The sequence below is a fragment of the Sesamum indicum genome, linkage group LG3 (assembly GCF_000512975.1).
Source record: "Sesamum indicum cultivar Zhongzhi No. 13 linkage group LG3, S_indicum_v1.0, whole genome shotgun sequence".
NCBI lineage: Eukaryota > Viridiplantae > Streptophyta > Magnoliopsida > Lamiales > Pedaliaceae > Sesamum > Sesamum indicum.
Window position 1 is genome coordinate 10,161,895 of NC_026147.1, and position 17,463 is coordinate 10,179,357.

Below are 17,463 nucleotides of genomic sequence, written 5' to 3' on the forward strand. Positions count from 1 at the left end.
TGAAAATTGGTGGCACCAATATTACGAGTAAGTGCAAAAGTATAAAATCCAGAACAACCAGTCATAAGGCTTTTCCAAGAATCATCAGACTCATCACACAGCTGATAAAACCACTTGGTATTTTGGAAACAACAAAGACACTGAAGTACACAAGAAAACATCTTGACAATAAGTGCGCAAGAACAGTCGGCAAACAAGAGGCAACTACTTCGCGCCGATGTACAGAATACATGAACGTACATCACGATTATGGGAAGAGGGGACAACATCGTCCAGCCTTTTACCAGTGAAGATAGCTATACCAACAAAGTGACATTTAGCATGACCATGCTTTCCAATTTTGAGGTAGAAACTTCAACGACCTGAAACACCAAAAAAACACTTTCTTAACAAGTAAACTTCCAGAAGAACAAGGCATAAATAATTAACCCAACAAGAGAACATGCCAAAAACTACAATCAAGTGAATTTATAACGCCAAAAAATGATTGGCATGAAAATTGCAATGCCTTAACGTCAGGGTACTAGAAGTAAACTTCTCATATAAAGAAATAAGGAAGAAGGCTTTTCTGCTGCAGCACATAAATGGGCAAATACTTCCTTCTATGCAGAACAAATGCCTCAGTAACATAAGTGAAAGTGCTGCAGTGCTCTAAGCAGAATGATTGACTTTGTTGATGAAAAATCATGATTTTGAGATATCATTCTTCCTCCCAGTAAAGATAACTAAGAAAATAGCAGAACTAATACCACAATCTCTAAGGAAATAAGCAAAAACAATACATGAAGGTTTATTTTCACAGAAACCACTCAAAATAAAGGTGAAATTCCCAATACTTCTTTACTAATAAAAATAAAAAATCATCATCCCAACACCATGTAGAAAGAGACTGTAATTTCCACCAACAAATCACCAAAACAGAACTGCTCAAGCACCATCAGTTAGAGTCCAACATCACCATACAAAAACTCATGCTGAATGAATTTTCTTTCATCCGTAACAGCTTCAGATTCAAACGAGAATTCTAAAATCAGACCTAAACAATCAATGAATAAAATCCAATTCGATATTCCAACCAGCCATCAGATCCAAGATTTAAAACAAATTACCAACAAATACACCCTATTCAGAAAAAAGAAAAGAAAAGGAAGAGAGAAATCAATCATCTTCACACGAATACGCACATGATGAAGACCTTGCAAGGGCAGTTTTTGATTACAATATAGCCATTCTTGCGAATGGTACCAGCTTGCTGGGGGGAAGTTTTGGAGGCTCCAGGGTCGGCCTTCGACTCAAAGTGGTACTCCTCGTCCGACACATCTCACAGATAACACATTCACATGTTCACTGTGTGTGTTTGTGTGTCTGTCTTTGTATTTTTACTGGAATCACTACACACTCAGCAATAGGCACATGCATTTCTAGCTTTTTTTTTTTTTTGGTCAAATCCGCACAGATCGCCTTCAACTGTAAAATCAAAAGTTCACATACAAAATTGACATGTGAGGTTAAACAAATTTTCTATACAATCTTGCCTTCTTTTGTATATACATTTTGCTCATTTCTTTTGTTTCAGGGTTTTAGAGACACCATATATATATAAATCTTTTCTACAGTGCAAGAGCTTTCTTCAAAAGATTAAATGCAGCAAAGACAAGCACCATCACGACGATCTTTTTGGACGCCAACATCCTGAGATTTATCCTCAAACCATTTGTTCTCATAAACTGAACTCCAGCCTCAACCAACCACATAATCCAAGAAAGAAGTGAATAGAAAACCACTTTCAGGGTCTCCATTGGCCCATACACACTTCTCATGCCACCCTGCACTTCCACGTACGACCAACCAGTGCCTCTTTCGCTGTTCTCAACCCGGTTTAGCCCAAGCTTCTCATTCAGCCGACCTGATATATTGACTAGCAACGAGGCCAACCATGCAATCTCATCACCGGAAACAGGCCTCTTCATCCAGTCGCCCTTGTATTTGATCTCAGCTCCTATTTGGTTGCCGAAACTCCTAGGCTTGAATATATCGTCCCGTGATTGCTGGCAATGTCTTGACTGTGTTGTTCCAGGTGAGGGTTTAGCAATAGGACCACCAAACAGTTGGCTTAGCTGGGCTTTCAGAGAGTCCAGACACTGGAGATTTTGGGCAAGATTGTTCCCAGAGATCGATTGCAGCTCAGACTCTGCGCGTAACAAGAAGAGCTGAAGCAATTGCTGACCACCATCTTCACCGTCAGCAAAAAGACGTAAATCTTTGTTCCAGTTCTCGTGCAAAAAGGATCCATCTGCATCACTCTCACATAGGCCATCCTCCCAATCTTGTAATTGTTCACGGATTGTTGGAACATATCTGTTCAATGAACTAAGCATCGACTTTGAGGATTCAGCAGCTTTTGAATGGAAAACACTGTCAACATTCTTTATGAGATCCATGAGCTCAGGAGACGAAGTTAATATGTTTATTACCTTGGAAACCATCTGAACTATTACTTCTGCATCTGTATGGAGGAACTTGTGTGCAAATCCAATAAAATGCATAACCAAGGAGCTGTAAAATAGGTAGTTGTCCAAAATAAATCCCTGCCACATGGATGCATATCCAAGAGATGATGATTTAGTGACACTGTTTGCTGAACTTCCAGTTGGCAGCCCCAAGGTTTCATTAAGATCAGCAAACTCTTCAAAACTAATTGACCAAGGTTCCATATAATTGACCCAGACGGAAAATGCTTGCGATGCAACAGTCTTTATGGAAGTCTCCACTGGACAAAACAAAAATGTTCTCAAAATAAATCTGTACAATGGCCTCTGAATCAGCAAGTTCCAAGATCCAATAGAGCGTATATTAAGAGGAGCATCCCTCGACTTGACAACATCAAATGAACCTGGAACTCTCCATCCGGGAGAGCCATCATATTCAATATGATTGGACCCTCTAGTAGCTGCCAGTGAACTCAAATTCAGATACTTTACAAAAACAATTATCACATCACCCAATCCTGATGTAGGTGGGGTCTCTCCCAGAACAGACCTAAAAGGGAAAGTTACACCAAATGCCTTGCACAAACCCACAGGCAAGGGTGAAAAATCATTATCAACTAGCCAAAAATGGATCATTGTATTAATCACAAACTCTGCTCGCTCTATTGCAGAACTATCGTAACCAGGATAGTAATGAAGTAGGGAACTACGGTACGGCTGATGCACATCCAAGTCTTCAACAGGCACAAAGGAACGAAGATACACATATAGTAGCCGTATGAACAAATTACCCTCCGTCTTTTTTTCTGTTTCACGTTTAGCACTTGAAAGACCGGGAATTGAGTAGGACCAGTTCTCCAACCTAAACTTTTTAGTTCTATGAACCTTCACTGTCTCCGAACCCTCACTATTACCTCTACAAACAGGGTAATAAGCAAACCAAAACATGTAATATTCAAAAACATTCAGTTGAACCTGATATGAAGAACCCTTAATAGAATCTTCCTTAATCTTGTTCTTGAACAACGGACACAAGTCACTCAAAACCCGACAATCTCGCTCATTTTGGAGCATGTAGCGAACCCACTCTGGTAATCGTTCAGTAGGAAAAACATACTTAACGAGAGAAAGCCGGTCAATTCCTGAGATCGAAGACAACAGCACTCCGTTTGGTGACAGTAGGCTGAAAATTTTACCTGCGAGCTCCGAATCATTTTCTGAAACGGCAACGTCAATCCATCCGTTGGACGGTTGCCGCTTCGCGGGTGCAGAAGAAGGAGGCGATGAGTCATCGAAGCCGAAAACTCTGCATATTAGGGTTGGGAAAGTGATGGAGAAGAACCATCGGTGCTGGCCGGGAGTGTGCTTCCTGAGGAATGCCTCCACGGCGGCGCACGCGGAAACGATCTGCGCCGGAGAAACCGACGCGGCGACGGTGGCGGCCAGCTCCGTCGCCTTGGCCTGCGTGTCCGTGGCGTAGGAGTGAGGAATCATCTCTGTACAGATGTACTCGGCGGTGGGTGTGTGTATGTATGTATGTATGTATGTGTATGTAAGGTGCGTGAGAAATCGGTAGGGTTCGTGAGAGAGACACGAAAACGGAAAGTTCTACACTTTGTTTGCATCCGTTCTTTGTTTAATTTATCTTATTTTATAAAAGTAGAGAGGGAAACTCAAAAATACCTAATGTATGTTTAATTTTATTTTTCTACCTAAATTCTACACTTTGTTTGCATCCGTTCTCTATAAAATCGTTTTTCAACTTCTATCTTTGAAAATGACTTTTGAAGTATATTTATAATGCCAGCTTAAATTTTTTTAAACGACTGAAAAAAGTACTTTTAGGTGAAAAGTTAGAAACATTTTGAGGGTGTTTTGATTTTTTTTATAAATAAATTTAATTTTTAATTTATTTTAAATTTGATATTGGAATTTTTGAATAATTTAACAATAATCAAATTTACACTTCACATGTTTAATATTTTAATATTTTATATTTTATTTGCTATATCATCTAATTATGTTATTTCTTCACAAATTATTATTTGATTCAAGATAATTTTTTGTAATATTTTTAAAAAAATAAATATAAAATATACTAATCGAAATTGAATTTATTATTTCTTGTAAAGAAATAATTATTATTGACAAACAACAAGTGAATAATAAGCAAAAAATAGTATCTTTTTAACACATACTGACAAAATAGTCTTTAATCAATTAAGTTTATTTTAGAAGTGATTTTTTCCACAGACTATCCAATTTAGCTTTTATCTGCTTTTCATTTTCTTTTTTAAAATACTATCCACTTTTGATTCTGCTACAATTTCTACAAAAATCGTTTCTCTAAAAATAGAAATTTTTGCAAACACTCCCTACATAGGATAAAGATGTATAATACTATTTATAAGAAAAATAATAATTCTGATAAGGCTATTGCTAAAATAAAAATAGTAAGATTTATTGGCCAATTAAAAAGTTGGTGGAACAATTATCTCAATCGAGCTGATAGAGATGAAATTTTGAATACAGTCTCAGAAAAAAATACAGTTAATACACTAACTATAAATATTGTAGAACATTTTACTAGAAAATGGTCCGATAATAGTGAAAGCTTTATAACCCTATTACAAATTTTAAAATGTAAAACTCTAACAGCATTTAGATGATATAAGAATGTCTTACTTAGTAGCATGATGGAACTCCCAGAAGCAAATGATGCACATTGAAAATATAAATTCATTGATGGTCTCTCTAATCTCTTTGCTGAAAGGGTGTCTTAGGAAAGGAGAGACACAAATTAATTATTATCAATATATGATGCAGGTCGCACAAAATTCGGATCGGGTTGCAAAAATGGATCCTAAGGTCGGGTCGTTAGATCCTTCTTTTAAACTACCTGTAAGTGGATCCTGATAATAAAGCAAACGTAAGACTAGCCGAGTAACCCTCGGCAATGGCCCTTCAATGCCTAAGTTAGAAATGTGGGGTCGCAAATGTGAGATAAAAATGAGGTCGTATGAGATCAAAAAATGGTAGTAACAGTAATAAATGTGTGTGTTTGAATAATCATAAATGGGACTATTTATAACCGTATAGTACCTTTTGGGAGGGTGACATGTGGCTCCATTGAGATGCTGCCACATCACCCAATCCAAGGTAGCCATTGGAATTGACTTTCAACCTGGTTAAAATTGGTCAAACTTGATAAAAAATAGTCAACTATAGATATATAAATGCCTTAAAAGGCAGGAGTATTTAAGTAATTAAATGATCTCCCTCATCAATATACTTATGGAAAGTTAATTGGAACTTGCATTCAACAAGAATTAAACTTATGTAATGAAAGTAGATTGAATCAACAAATTAAAAGACAAAATTTAACAGAAAAAAAAAATCAATTAGGATAATTGTGTGCTCAGTTTTGGGATAGAACTAAAACCCTCCCATAAACAAAAATTTCCTAAATATAGAAAAGAAAATAGAGAAAAGAGACATAAGAAGAGAAGATCAAGAAGAGAAATGAATAGCTACGCTAATGAATGAAAAGTTAAGTGATAATGTTACAAAGAAAGTAAAGAGATGCTAGATATGTGGCGAAACAGATCACATTGCAAATAGATGCAGAAATTAAAAACCTAAAAGATTAAAGAAGAAAATTAATAGTCTTAACCTGAAAGAAGAAAAAAAGAAAATATTATAAATATAGTATTTTTTTAAAGAAAAGAATCCTCCAATCAGAAGAATAATTTGAAGAAAAGTCTTGACTTTCAAGATGAATGTACAAATATAGAAGAAAGTCCTGAATATTCATCAACTTCTTCGAAATTAGAAGAAGAAGAAGAGCCCTTTTGTTCGTGTAAATAGGGAAAAACTGAAGAAAATTCAAATCAAGAATTTTATAAATTAATGGCTAAATTCAGATAATTGAGAAAAAAAATTAAGTGTTCTCAATGATTATCATATTATCGAATTACTCAGAGAAATTAAATACTCTGAGATAAGAGATATCATTTCAGTAAAATGGATTATAATGATAAAGCCTCAATATCTGAGTCGATCCTAATTTATAAAAGGATAATTAGTAAGCCTTCTGAACTTTATATAATTACTGAAGTTAAAAGATTGTCTAATGAAAAGCATATAATTAAGTATAACCCTCCTACTTTCAAAGATTTGACGGTAGAGGTAGAAAAATTAAAAGAATAAATAAGAAATATTAAGAGACATAAATAGTCCCTTACTAGTAGGATATATATTTTGGAAGTTGACAAGAATAATTAAGAAAAATGCCAGGACGATTTTCTATTCAATCTAGAAAAAGTTAGAGATGTTTTCCGGGGCCTCAACTTGAACATGTTCTGTTTGGGGTGAGTTTGGTATTAATTTTAGCAGGTTTAGAGTGTGTCTGGGGCCATTTGGTTTGGACACCGGCCGGGTCCGGAGCGGGGTATGAGTTTTTTCCTAAATCTGCCTCGTCCCGAAACCGCCCTGCCTCGTCCCGAAACCACCCTGCCTTGTCCCTACTCATATTTTATATATTTTTTTATCATTTAATATTCATATATTATTAATAAAAAATATAGTATTATATGTAAATTCTTATATAATTTTACATATATCCAAATCTATATAAGAAATAAAAAATCAATTGATTAGAAAATTAATAATTTAGATGAATGTGTACTTTGTCTTATATTTTAAATTAAAAACTATGTTAAGGTAAATCTAAACTAATATCATTTATTAATCAGATAAAATATTAGTTAAATATATTCTTTGTATTATATAATTCATTGCAATTCGTAAAATGATACTATTTGATGAGAAAATTAATAATTTAGATGAACGTATACTTTTTTTTTATACAATTCATTTTAGATTGAAAATTATGTTAAAGTACTAAATCTAAACTCATATTATTTATTAAACCAAATATTAGTTGAATGTATTATTCGTATTAAATAATTCATTTGTCTGCATTAATTTTTTACAATTTGATAATTTGTAAATTGTGCATGAAGTGAAACGGGGCGGGGAGGGGTGAAAGGGGGCCAGGTTGGTGGGGCTAGGCGGGGCGGGGTGAATTGTTTCAGGGCGGTTCTCAGGTCTGAACAAACCCACCTCGTTGCTATTTATAAATATTAGTTACTATGCAAAAGTAGAACATCAAAATTGATCCATTAATCCTTTATCCCACGTCTTTACAAAAGCCCGTCAAACAATAAATGCCATAAAACTACACCCGCACATGGGTCGTATGCAATCTATGGAAAGAACTTTTTACAAAATTAAGCCAACAACACGAATAAGAAATTCTTTTTCTTTCGATTCAAAAGAGGTTGATGAATATTCAAAATTTTCTTAGGTATTTCTAAGTTCATCTTGATTTCAGACTTTTCTTTAGATTGTCCTTCTCATTGAGAGGATTCTTTCTCTTCAAAAATTCATGTTATTATTAAAGTGAAAGCTAGCTTTTCTACCTCTGGATACCATTGTTTGGCCCCATGTAATACCTTCCTTACATAGTAGACAAGTTTTTGGTGTCCTCCGTCCTCCTTGATGAGCACAGAGCTGATTGTCTGTTGTCCTACTGCTAAATATAAGTACAGGGGTTTGCCAGGTGATGGTTTGCTGAGGGAAATTTAGCCAGGTAGGCTTTCAGACCTTAGAATGCCAACTGACACTCTTTATCCCAAATAAAGTTCTTGGTCTTTCTTAGCGCCTTGAAGAATGCTAAGTTGCACTCTGCCGAATAAGATCTGAATCTATTGAGAGCTTCTATGCATCCGACCAATTTCTACACTTCATTATGGTTGGAGGCTTCATTTCCTGGATGAATCCAATTTTATCTGGGTTGACTTCAGCTTCTTTCTCAGTGTCCATACTAAACATTAATATGTAGCACCTGCATTTTTCAGCTCCAAAGGCATAGCAATATAACAATAGGTTCCCCATGATGTGATGAAGCTAACTCACTTCTGATCATCGTGGTTAAGCATAATTTGGTGATAACCCTGTGGGGCATTCATTAAACTCAATAATTCGTGACCAAATATGGAATCCACCAGCTAGCCTATACGGGGTAAAGGGTAAAAATATTTATGACATGCCTTATTAACATCTAAAAAATCAACACGCATGCACTATTTATTACCTGGTTTGCATACAAGTACCACAATAGATAACCATTCTTGAAATTGGATTTTCTTAATACGATTGACTTTCACCAGTTTACTTACCTATGCTTGTATGATTTTATCCTTTTCAGGCCTAAAATGCCTCTCTTTTGATTTATAGGTGGAAAAGTTGGATCTAAGTTCAGGCTGTGTACTACTATGCTAAGATCCATACCCATGAGGTTGCTAGCTGACCAAGTAAAGATGTCAATATTCTATCGTAGAAAGTGCTTAATTGTCTAGCTAGTCATGGACTCAGCTGGGAACCAATCTTGGTGATTTTGTCTAGCTCTCCGAGCACCAGCTGGATACTCAACCAATCTTCAGTTGGTTGCACATGAGCGGGAGTGGTGTCTTTTTAGTCATCCTACTAGATAAAAACTCAATTGCTTTCCTTGTTAGGAAGGTCTACGCCCATCTTCCCACTACCTCCTCTTATTGCTTAGACATAACACTTTCGAGCCATGTATTGGCCGGCTTTGACTTCTCCCACCTTGGTCCCAACAAGGAAATTTAACTTCATATGGTAAGTGGAAACAACTTCCTAGAAAGTGTTCAGAGCAGGTCATCCTAGAATCATGTTGTAGGCTGATGGCATATTTACAACCAAGAAGCGAACCGTCTTGGTCCTCCTGGTGGGCTCCGTTCCCAAAGAAAGGGGGAGCGAGATTTGTCCCAGCAGATGCACGACCTCACCTACAAAGCCATACAACAAAATATCCACTAGTTCCAGGTGGATGTGGCCTAGCTTTATTTGTTGGTACACTATGTAAAACAGGACATCTGCAGAACCTCTGAGTCCACAAAAATGCATTGAACAATATAATAGCCACTGTAGTAGAAATAACAAGTGTATCACTGTAAGGTGAATATACTCCCTGTGCGTCAGCCGGATCAAAGTGGATCATAGGTCCCCTTGTAATCTATCTCCATAATGGTTTTGGTAACCCGTGCGTGGGAGCATCTAGCTCGTCCTGAATCCCTATCCGTGGGTCCGTCTGCTATCATGTGGATCACACCTTTAGCGGGGATGTTTTCTGGGCTCATTTCTCCAGCTGGGTCTCTTTATTTCTGTGTTTCCTTTTAAAAAGGTCTTCGCGTTGTTGCTCACTCTTGCGGGATTCTTCCTTCTGCTCACGCCTTTTCTCTCTATCCACGTAATCCTTCAAGTAGCCAACTTAGATTAGTCTCTCTATCTCTTGCTTTAGATGCTGACATCGATTGGTATCATTCCCGTACTCTTTATGGTACCTACAAAAATATTTAGATTTTGGAAGTTGGGGGCTTTCCTCCGAGCCTTTTGGCCACTGTAGGGTTGGAGTCGATCGATTTCCATAAGCAGCCCATCGGGATAAGTTATGAGAGGTGTGTAATCTTTGTTTTTTGGATTGAGGGTGTTGAAACGTTCTCGTGGCTGTTCTCTAGCTCTACGAGTAGAGGGCAATTCACTTTCTTTTCTTTTATCGTGTCTTCTTTTTTACTAGCCAGGCATCTTCCAAATTCATGTATTTTTTCGCTCGAGTTAATACATCCAAAAATTTGGCGGTGGGTTTCTTGGCTAGAGATTTGAATATGGGTCATCCACAAAATCCCTGCATAAATGCATTGATCAGCACCTCCTGGTGGGTCGTAGGGACCTCTAGAATGGTTGTGTTAAAATGTTAGACGTAGGCACTTAAGGTTCCTTCTCTTCCTGCTTGATCTCGAAAAGGCTAATGGCTGATTTTCGGTACTTCTTGCTGCAAGCGAATTGGTGTTGAAAGAGGGAGCTAAATTTTGCAAAAGATCTAACTGATCTATCTGGGAGCTGGTGAACCATTGCTGTGCAGAATTTGTTAGCGCAGTAAGAAAAACACGATATTTAATTCCATCAGTATACCTGTGCAGCAATGCTGTATTTCTGAACTTACAGATATGTTCAGCGGGATAGTGGTACCATCATAAGCGGGTAGGTGTGAAAGTGCTCGGAAGTGAGAAGAAAGTTATTCCATCATAATGTGCTCGCTGAAGGGAATGTTGCACTCAATAAGCATGGTCTTCTTTTTCATCTGCTAGCAAAGTTCCACCATCTCTTTCTTCAATGACTGTTAGATACCAAGGGGCTGATGGTGATCTCTTCCTTGCCTGCAAAGCCAGCGGGAGTGGACCAGTCCTATTGGAGCCCAATAGGAATCTATTCCTCTATGCTTTGATATTTTGGTGTTTCTTCTCTCTCCAACTGGGAAGAGGGTCTAGCTCCGCTAGCTTGGGAACCGCGGAGGGTTGAGTTGATGGTTTTTATGATGAACTAATGCAGTTACTCATAGAAGAGTGGGTTCCTAGCAACAAGTCCAGCTAAAAGTGTTCCCCCACGCGGCATTGCTCCGTCAGGCTTTTGCCTATTGACTTGCTTCCTCGATACTCAATCAAATCCACTTTTTTTATGATTGAATGCATTTCTAGAGTCCCATATTCGACGCCAATGATGGGTACAACATTTTTTACCACACCACAAAGGCCGATCTTTGTGAAGTCCTAAGATTACCGGGAACTAACTCTGCAAAATAGAAGTTAGCACTCTGATGCTTAAGTTGGTAACGGACTAAAGAAGAAATAGAAAGGAAAACTTGAATTCAAGTAAAAATAATAATGTAGAATAATGATATATATGTTCGTATGAAGTGCAAAATATAAGCTTAGAATAGTCTGAACGAGATAAAATAATGAGAATAAGTGAGAGTTTGAGTGAGAAAATTGATATTACCAAATGATTGCACAAGGCCTATTAATAGGTATGTACAAAATAGGATACGGGAATTATTATGGAGTGTCATACGCCGTTGGAATTCTCTTTGAATTGGCTATCATCCAAAGCAAACTGTTTGAGATTCGGACTAGATTTGATTGAGATACATGAGTTGGACTGAACTTTGGCATGTTTGCCTAAAAATTTGGGAGTTGGTTATTTGGATTTCTCAACTCGTTTATTACCAATTACCTAAAACTACCTAGAGATGTACCAGGATTACGTGTATACATATGTTGGAAAGTCCTAGGACGTGTCCTCTCAACTATAGGATGACGCGTCCGACTGAAAATGGACCTGTACCTTAGGCCTGCCATCTAACTAAAGAAGAACAGGCTCGTGGGCTTTACCTCCTTGCTGGTGGGTTTTATCCATCCTACTAATGAGCTAGCTAGACTTTTAGCCGATTAGACTAGGATGCCTAGCTTGTGGGCTTGGTCTAATATTTTTAGGGGCATCATCTGATTACTAGATAAATTCTAATGACAACTTTTGTCATTTGCTCCCAATATCTATTTAGTAGTAGTCTAGTAGCTGTCCGGGCCTTGCAATAGTGTTGGGCCGGCGTTTCGGAGTTGGAATGGGCATTTGTCTTGGCAAGCTTGTCCATTTGGAGAAGTGGTCTGAGAGAATGCCTTTCAGCCTAGTTTGGGCCACTAATGTGAGTTCCTGGACTGTAATGTATATGGGCCTAACCCTATCATAAACAATATTTAGTTAGGGATCAAATTTGAGTAATCCACTTTGATTTGATTATTATTAATCAAACTGTGTTTGTTAAGTTTATAAGTTTGTCAAAATATTTTATGAGTTGTTTAACAGCCTATAAGTTTTATAAAATTATTTGATAAATTTATTATTTTTTTCTAAAATATAAAAGCATATGAAATCTCAAAATAAAATTTTGGAATCTTATAAATTGTTAAAAACAAAATGTTTATAAGATCTTCTCAATTCTTTATTGTTAACATCCAAGAGACGAAATCACTCTCACTATTTGTTAATATTTCACATATACCCTCACATAATTGACATTTTCTTTCCTCAAGCAAATGTATTTATTTATATGATTCTAAATTTTAGTAGTTTGATTTTTTTTTTTTTTTTGGTCAACATCACAAAGTAAAGAGCTAATTATACCAAATATTTTAATATCTTACAAGCTCTGATCTCAATTTCATCCAAATAATTTAAAATTTTATTTTTAAAAATAGGATTCAATATTTTTTTTCTAAACTATTAAAATCGCTTATAAGATGTTTGAAATAAGTTTAGTCAATATTTTTAGAATCAACTCGAATTGGATCAAAATCAATCCACCCAACACCCGGTCAAAATTTAGTTGGACCCTTTTTTTTTTGAAAAAAAAAAGAGCAAAGCTGAAAAATAGTGAAAAAATGTGGGGGGGGGGGGGTGAGAATAGGGTTTCTTTACTCAGTTTGCAATTGGATTTGCCTCAAGTTCAAGTTGCTGAAGTCTCAAATTCTTTCAAGTTTCAAGTTCTTCTCCAATCTCAACTCAAAGGGCAAAGGAAAGAGAATGTAGAAAAAGCAAAAAAAAAAAAAAATTGACTACTTCTATTAATTGTTTGCCCATTCAATCAATATTTATGTTGAATTGAAAATTATCTAATACTAATATTAAAAATAAAATCAATTAATTCGAAGTCACTCACTTTAAAATTTTCAACCAATTTTTATAATGAAATTGATGGTTTTTATTTGAATTTTCTAATATTTATTCTTTATTATTTTTTCTATATTTTGAAGTTTGGATTAGTATATATATACATCTTAGTCATATGGTATTCATTTTAAATTTTATAGTGTACAGGTAAATCAATTGTTTAAAAATATTTAAAATTATTCCTAGCAAATTAACTCTAAAATTTATTTGCTCATTTATATTTTAGAATATATTATTCATTTTCTAAGTAATTTAGACAAATTAGAAATACCGAATACTTTTATGCTTATAGCTCATTTCCTTGCTAGGTGGTATCTCCCACCGGTCATTTTCCCACTGCTTTTGGCCAACATTAAGGTTAAATGAAATTCCAATTTTTCATTAAAAAAAGAAAAATAACTTTTTTATCATTACACATACACCACCAGAACGATAACATCACTTTTGGTCCCTCAACTATATCATTTATCTAAATTTAGTCCATCAAGTTATTCATTATATCTCTTCCATTCCATTATCTAGCCGTTATATTTTTTTTTTGGGGGGGGGGGGGGGGGGGGGGGGGAGTTTCGTTGGGAAAAGTATAATTTTCACCTTTTCAAATGCGTTCTAAATATAATTAACCCTTTTATCTAGGAGTGTGCAATTTTCGATTAACCGGTCGAACCGAAAATTCGGTTTGATTTTCATTTTTTTTAAATTTCAATTATTCGGTTTGATTTTGAATTTTTGTGCTGGTTAACCGAACCGAATACCAAATTTTTAAAAAATATATTTATATGTATAAATATATAAAAAATAAATATCTTAATATATATTTATAAAAATAAAAATTATACTTAATACATACTTAATTATTATAATTATTAATTAAAAAATTAACATTATATATATATATTATAATTTTCGATTAATTCAGTATAAATTAACATTTTGATTCGATATTCAATACGCCATTTGATCGTATCGAAATTTCAATTACTCGAATTTTTAGTTCAATTGGTTCAGATAATTGAACTGCACACCCCTACTTTTATCTCTTTACCTGAAGCTTTTTACCTGATATGTTAGCTATCACCGTTACGATTTTATCTCATATCCAAATCCAGGCTCTAAAGTTATTTTGACAAATATTTCATTTTTATAGTTGAGATAAAATAAAGTGAGATGAAATATCAAACAATTATGCTAAGTTCAGCCTCTCATACATCAATAAAGAAGAAAGAATAGTCTATCGATCACAATTCACAGCTAAACAATATCAATCATATGAGCATATATAAATGTATTATTTCTTCCCAACAAACTAATGAATTTTCAAGATTCAGCAGAGCGGGCAGATACAAAGATATATCAACATCAAGCTAATAGAACGTTACCGGAGATTTCATCTCAAAATTCCTCGACCCGGACGGCATCACGAGGCATTTCATATGCGTCTTTCGACCTTGACTTCTTCACCCCGGCGGTGAACCACACTTTATCAGACTTGTAGCTTTCGACGTTGACACTGGTGACTTTGACCCACACCAGGACCTTGGTCTTCATTCCCTCGATTCCAGAGAGCTTTCCCCTTGACAACGTGGCTTTGACACGAGTTGAGTACCTTATAACGGATGCGTCCTTGAAGCATACCTCACAGGGAGACGGCAAGTAGACTATGAGCTTGGACTTTGACTCATCGAATTCGTAACATGTTATGTTCTGAGGAAAAAGACCTGGAGGAAGATTGTTTTCTCTGAGGAGATCGGGCAAGGATTTCAGCGGCTTCCCTGTTGAACAGAAATTATATTAGAAACTCAGATGCATAAAGCACATAGTGATGGAGAACAAGTTTTAGAAATGAGGTGGGTGATTCTTGGCAGTATTTTCAGTTTCTCAATCTGATTTGCATGAAAGGAAAAAGGGCATGTTGGGATCTTTCACTAGTCTATGATATAATCCTACACTTCGAATAGGCGTGCTGTTAGAGTGCAGAGGCTACCCCGACATTACATTTAGGCCCAACGACCGTGGATCCAACTATGTAAGTTAGTTGCTGACGTTTTATTGTAATTTACACAAAACTATCTGTGTGAAAACTGATCTTTATCGAATGTTGACATAGGAGAATTTTCTAAACTATATAAATCTTGCGCCTTTCAACTACATTCTTTTCAAATTTTCTGTGGACGTTCAATCTGACTACTAACAATTCCTAACAAACACTGATACACTTGCTGTGTGGTGCAGGCTCATTCTAGAATAATTCAAGATTCTATGTGAATATGCTAAATACGACTGATCAGATCCTTAAGAGGCATTTCAAAATACTAGAAACTGAGAAATCAAAGTCGACATGAATGTAGAGAAAATGAAAAAAATGTTAATCAACAATGTTGCAGCATATCCATGAACATAAGATCATACACTAAGCAAAATTACACCTTTGAGCTTGTTGAAAATCCATTTTGCCTTCTCTTCCACAGTGTTGGAGAACGTCTGGAATACGACAGACAAAAGAAACAAAATGGATTTAGAGATTTATCCCTATTTGGATGCAAGAAAAAGGTCAATATTTAATGGCAGCAACATAGAACACTAGAAATGTCCTGTGCTTCCACTAATAATGTACTCGTGATTTCGGAAGTTTGAAATATGCATACAAGAGACTGCAACTCCCGAGTCAACAGAGCAGGTCATGAATAAGATACGTCAACACTAGAAAAATTCAAAAACTCTCATCCAGATAACACAAACTAGACAAGATCACCTGATTCATACCACAGGTCTAAAATTGGAGCTTACACTTAAAAACAGTTCTCTACTCACAAGAAGTAGAAAGATCTGTAAAAGATAGGCGTACAAAGAAAGAGTTACTGAAAATGATAACGACATACTGCTATAGTCAATCCAAAGAGTATGACAGCGAATAGACTAATACAACCAGTTATATCTCATACTGTCTACCATTTTTTTCTCATTCGCACCATAATAATTACTCAAACGCTAAAGCACCACGCCGGAAACAACAATTGGCAGAATGGATCACTAGACCGACATCTAAAATCTGAAGTCACTTGTGTAAATTTTACTTAAAATATGCATTAGTTTTAACCATGTTACATGTAATGTGGAAAACCACAGAATTCAAATCCTTGGCAAAATATCCTTGTTGCATCATTATCTTCACACATTAAATCTCAATTATTACAAGAATTCATAACAACAAAAAAACACAAAATGGAATCTCAATCACACCCCAAATCCTTCCACTCCATCCTGAATTCTGAAAATTTCATATGTTTTTTTTTATTAAAAAAAAAAGAAGAGCCCATGAATAGCATAAAATCAGAAATTCATTCCTTTTTCATCACCATTATTGCCCCAAGATTCAAACTTTTTCCAAAGAAAATCACACAGATCTTCTAAAAATGCATTAACACACTCAATCCATCATCAATTACAAACAGGGCAAGTTCCAGATGACCAGCATTACGCAAAATTGAAGCTTCACATGCAGAAAACAATCAGTAACTATACAGAAAAACAAGAAAATGCAATCCCATCTAATACAAGCAAAAAGGGAAACACACAGACAATTGAAAAGATAGGGAGAGAAAAGAGAGCATACAGAGAGGTCTTGTGAGATGTTGGAGATCTCTTCTTTGGCTTTCTTGGAAACCCAAAACGTGCCTGCTTTTAGGCTTCCCACTTTTACCAAAGCTTTCTCCATTTTCTTGCCTTTTCTCTAGAAAGACCCTCTTTCCTGCACTCCAAAGAAACAGAGGAATGGGGGGTTCCGATCACCCCTTTAAGTGGTGTGAGTGTGTGTATAGATTCTCTCAAAGACCCTCTTCCTGCACTTCAAAGAAACAGAGAATGGGGGTTCCTCTCACCCCTTTATGTGTGTAAGAGTGTGTGTTTTCTGTGTGTGTAGATTCCCCGTATCTCTCTATCTCTCACTCACTGGTTTCTCTCTCACACAACAGTAGGTGTGCCACAGCTCATCTGGGATTGGCAATTTGGCATTACTTGTAAAGAGACTGAAAATAACGGCGCCCCCACACGACAAGACTGGAGTTGTCAGATTTAAAAGACAAGTTATGCACCGAAAAAAAATAATAAAAGATAATTATATAAATTATTTATGTTTTTTAAAAAGTTATATATATTTATTAGAAATATAATTATTATTTATATAAATTATTTTTAATTTTTAAAATTACATTAGACCCTAAAAACGTTGATATTATTATAAAAATAACTGTTTTTTGATTGTAATGTGTGCTTTCTGTAATAACGGAAAAATAAGAATTAATTTGTATAAATAAATCATAGATCA

General features: G+C 35.7%; 2 protein-coding genes across 2 annotated transcripts; both read right to left on the reverse strand.

Annotated features, from left to right (window-relative positions):
* On the reverse strand, positions 1-4,183 carry LOC105157959. The gene is made up of 2 exons (XM_011074517.2): positions 1,185-4,183; positions 1-362 (listed from the first exon to the last, which is right to left on the reverse strand). Exon 1 carries the CDS (start codon positions 3,981-3,983, stop codon positions 1,611-1,613), a length of 2,373 nt encoding a protein of 790 aa, XP_011072819.1. The 5' UTR covers positions 3,984-4,183; the 3' UTR covers positions 1-362; positions 1,185-1,610.
* Positions 14,308-17,164, reverse strand: LOC105157960 (uncharacterized protein At5g01610). Its single transcript, XM_011074519.2, has 3 exons — positions 16,753-17,164; positions 15,566-15,620; positions 14,308-14,911 (listed from the first exon to the last, which is right to left on the reverse strand). Exons 1-3 carry the CDS (start codon positions 16,852-16,854, stop codon positions 14,532-14,534), a joined length of 537 nt encoding a protein of 178 aa, XP_011072821.1. The 5' UTR covers positions 16,855-17,164; the 3' UTR covers positions 14,308-14,531.

Coding starts and splice junctions, on each gene's coding strand:
- LOC105157960 (XM_011074519.2), bottom strand. CDS start 16,854: ATGGAGAAAGCTTTGGTAAAAGTGGGAAGCCTAAAAGCAGGCACGTTT. Junction 15,621..16,752: donor ACATCTCACAAGACCTCTCT/GTATGCTCTCTT, acceptor GTCGTATTCCAG/ACGTTCTCCAACACTGTGGA. Junction 14,912..15,565: donor GATTTTCAACAAGCTCAAAG/GTGTAATTTTGC, acceptor TCTGTTCAACAG/GGAAGCCGCTGAAATCCTTG.
- LOC105157959 (XM_011074517.2), bottom strand. CDS start 3,983: ATGATTCCTCACTCCTACGCCACGGACACGCAGGCCAAGGCGACGGAG.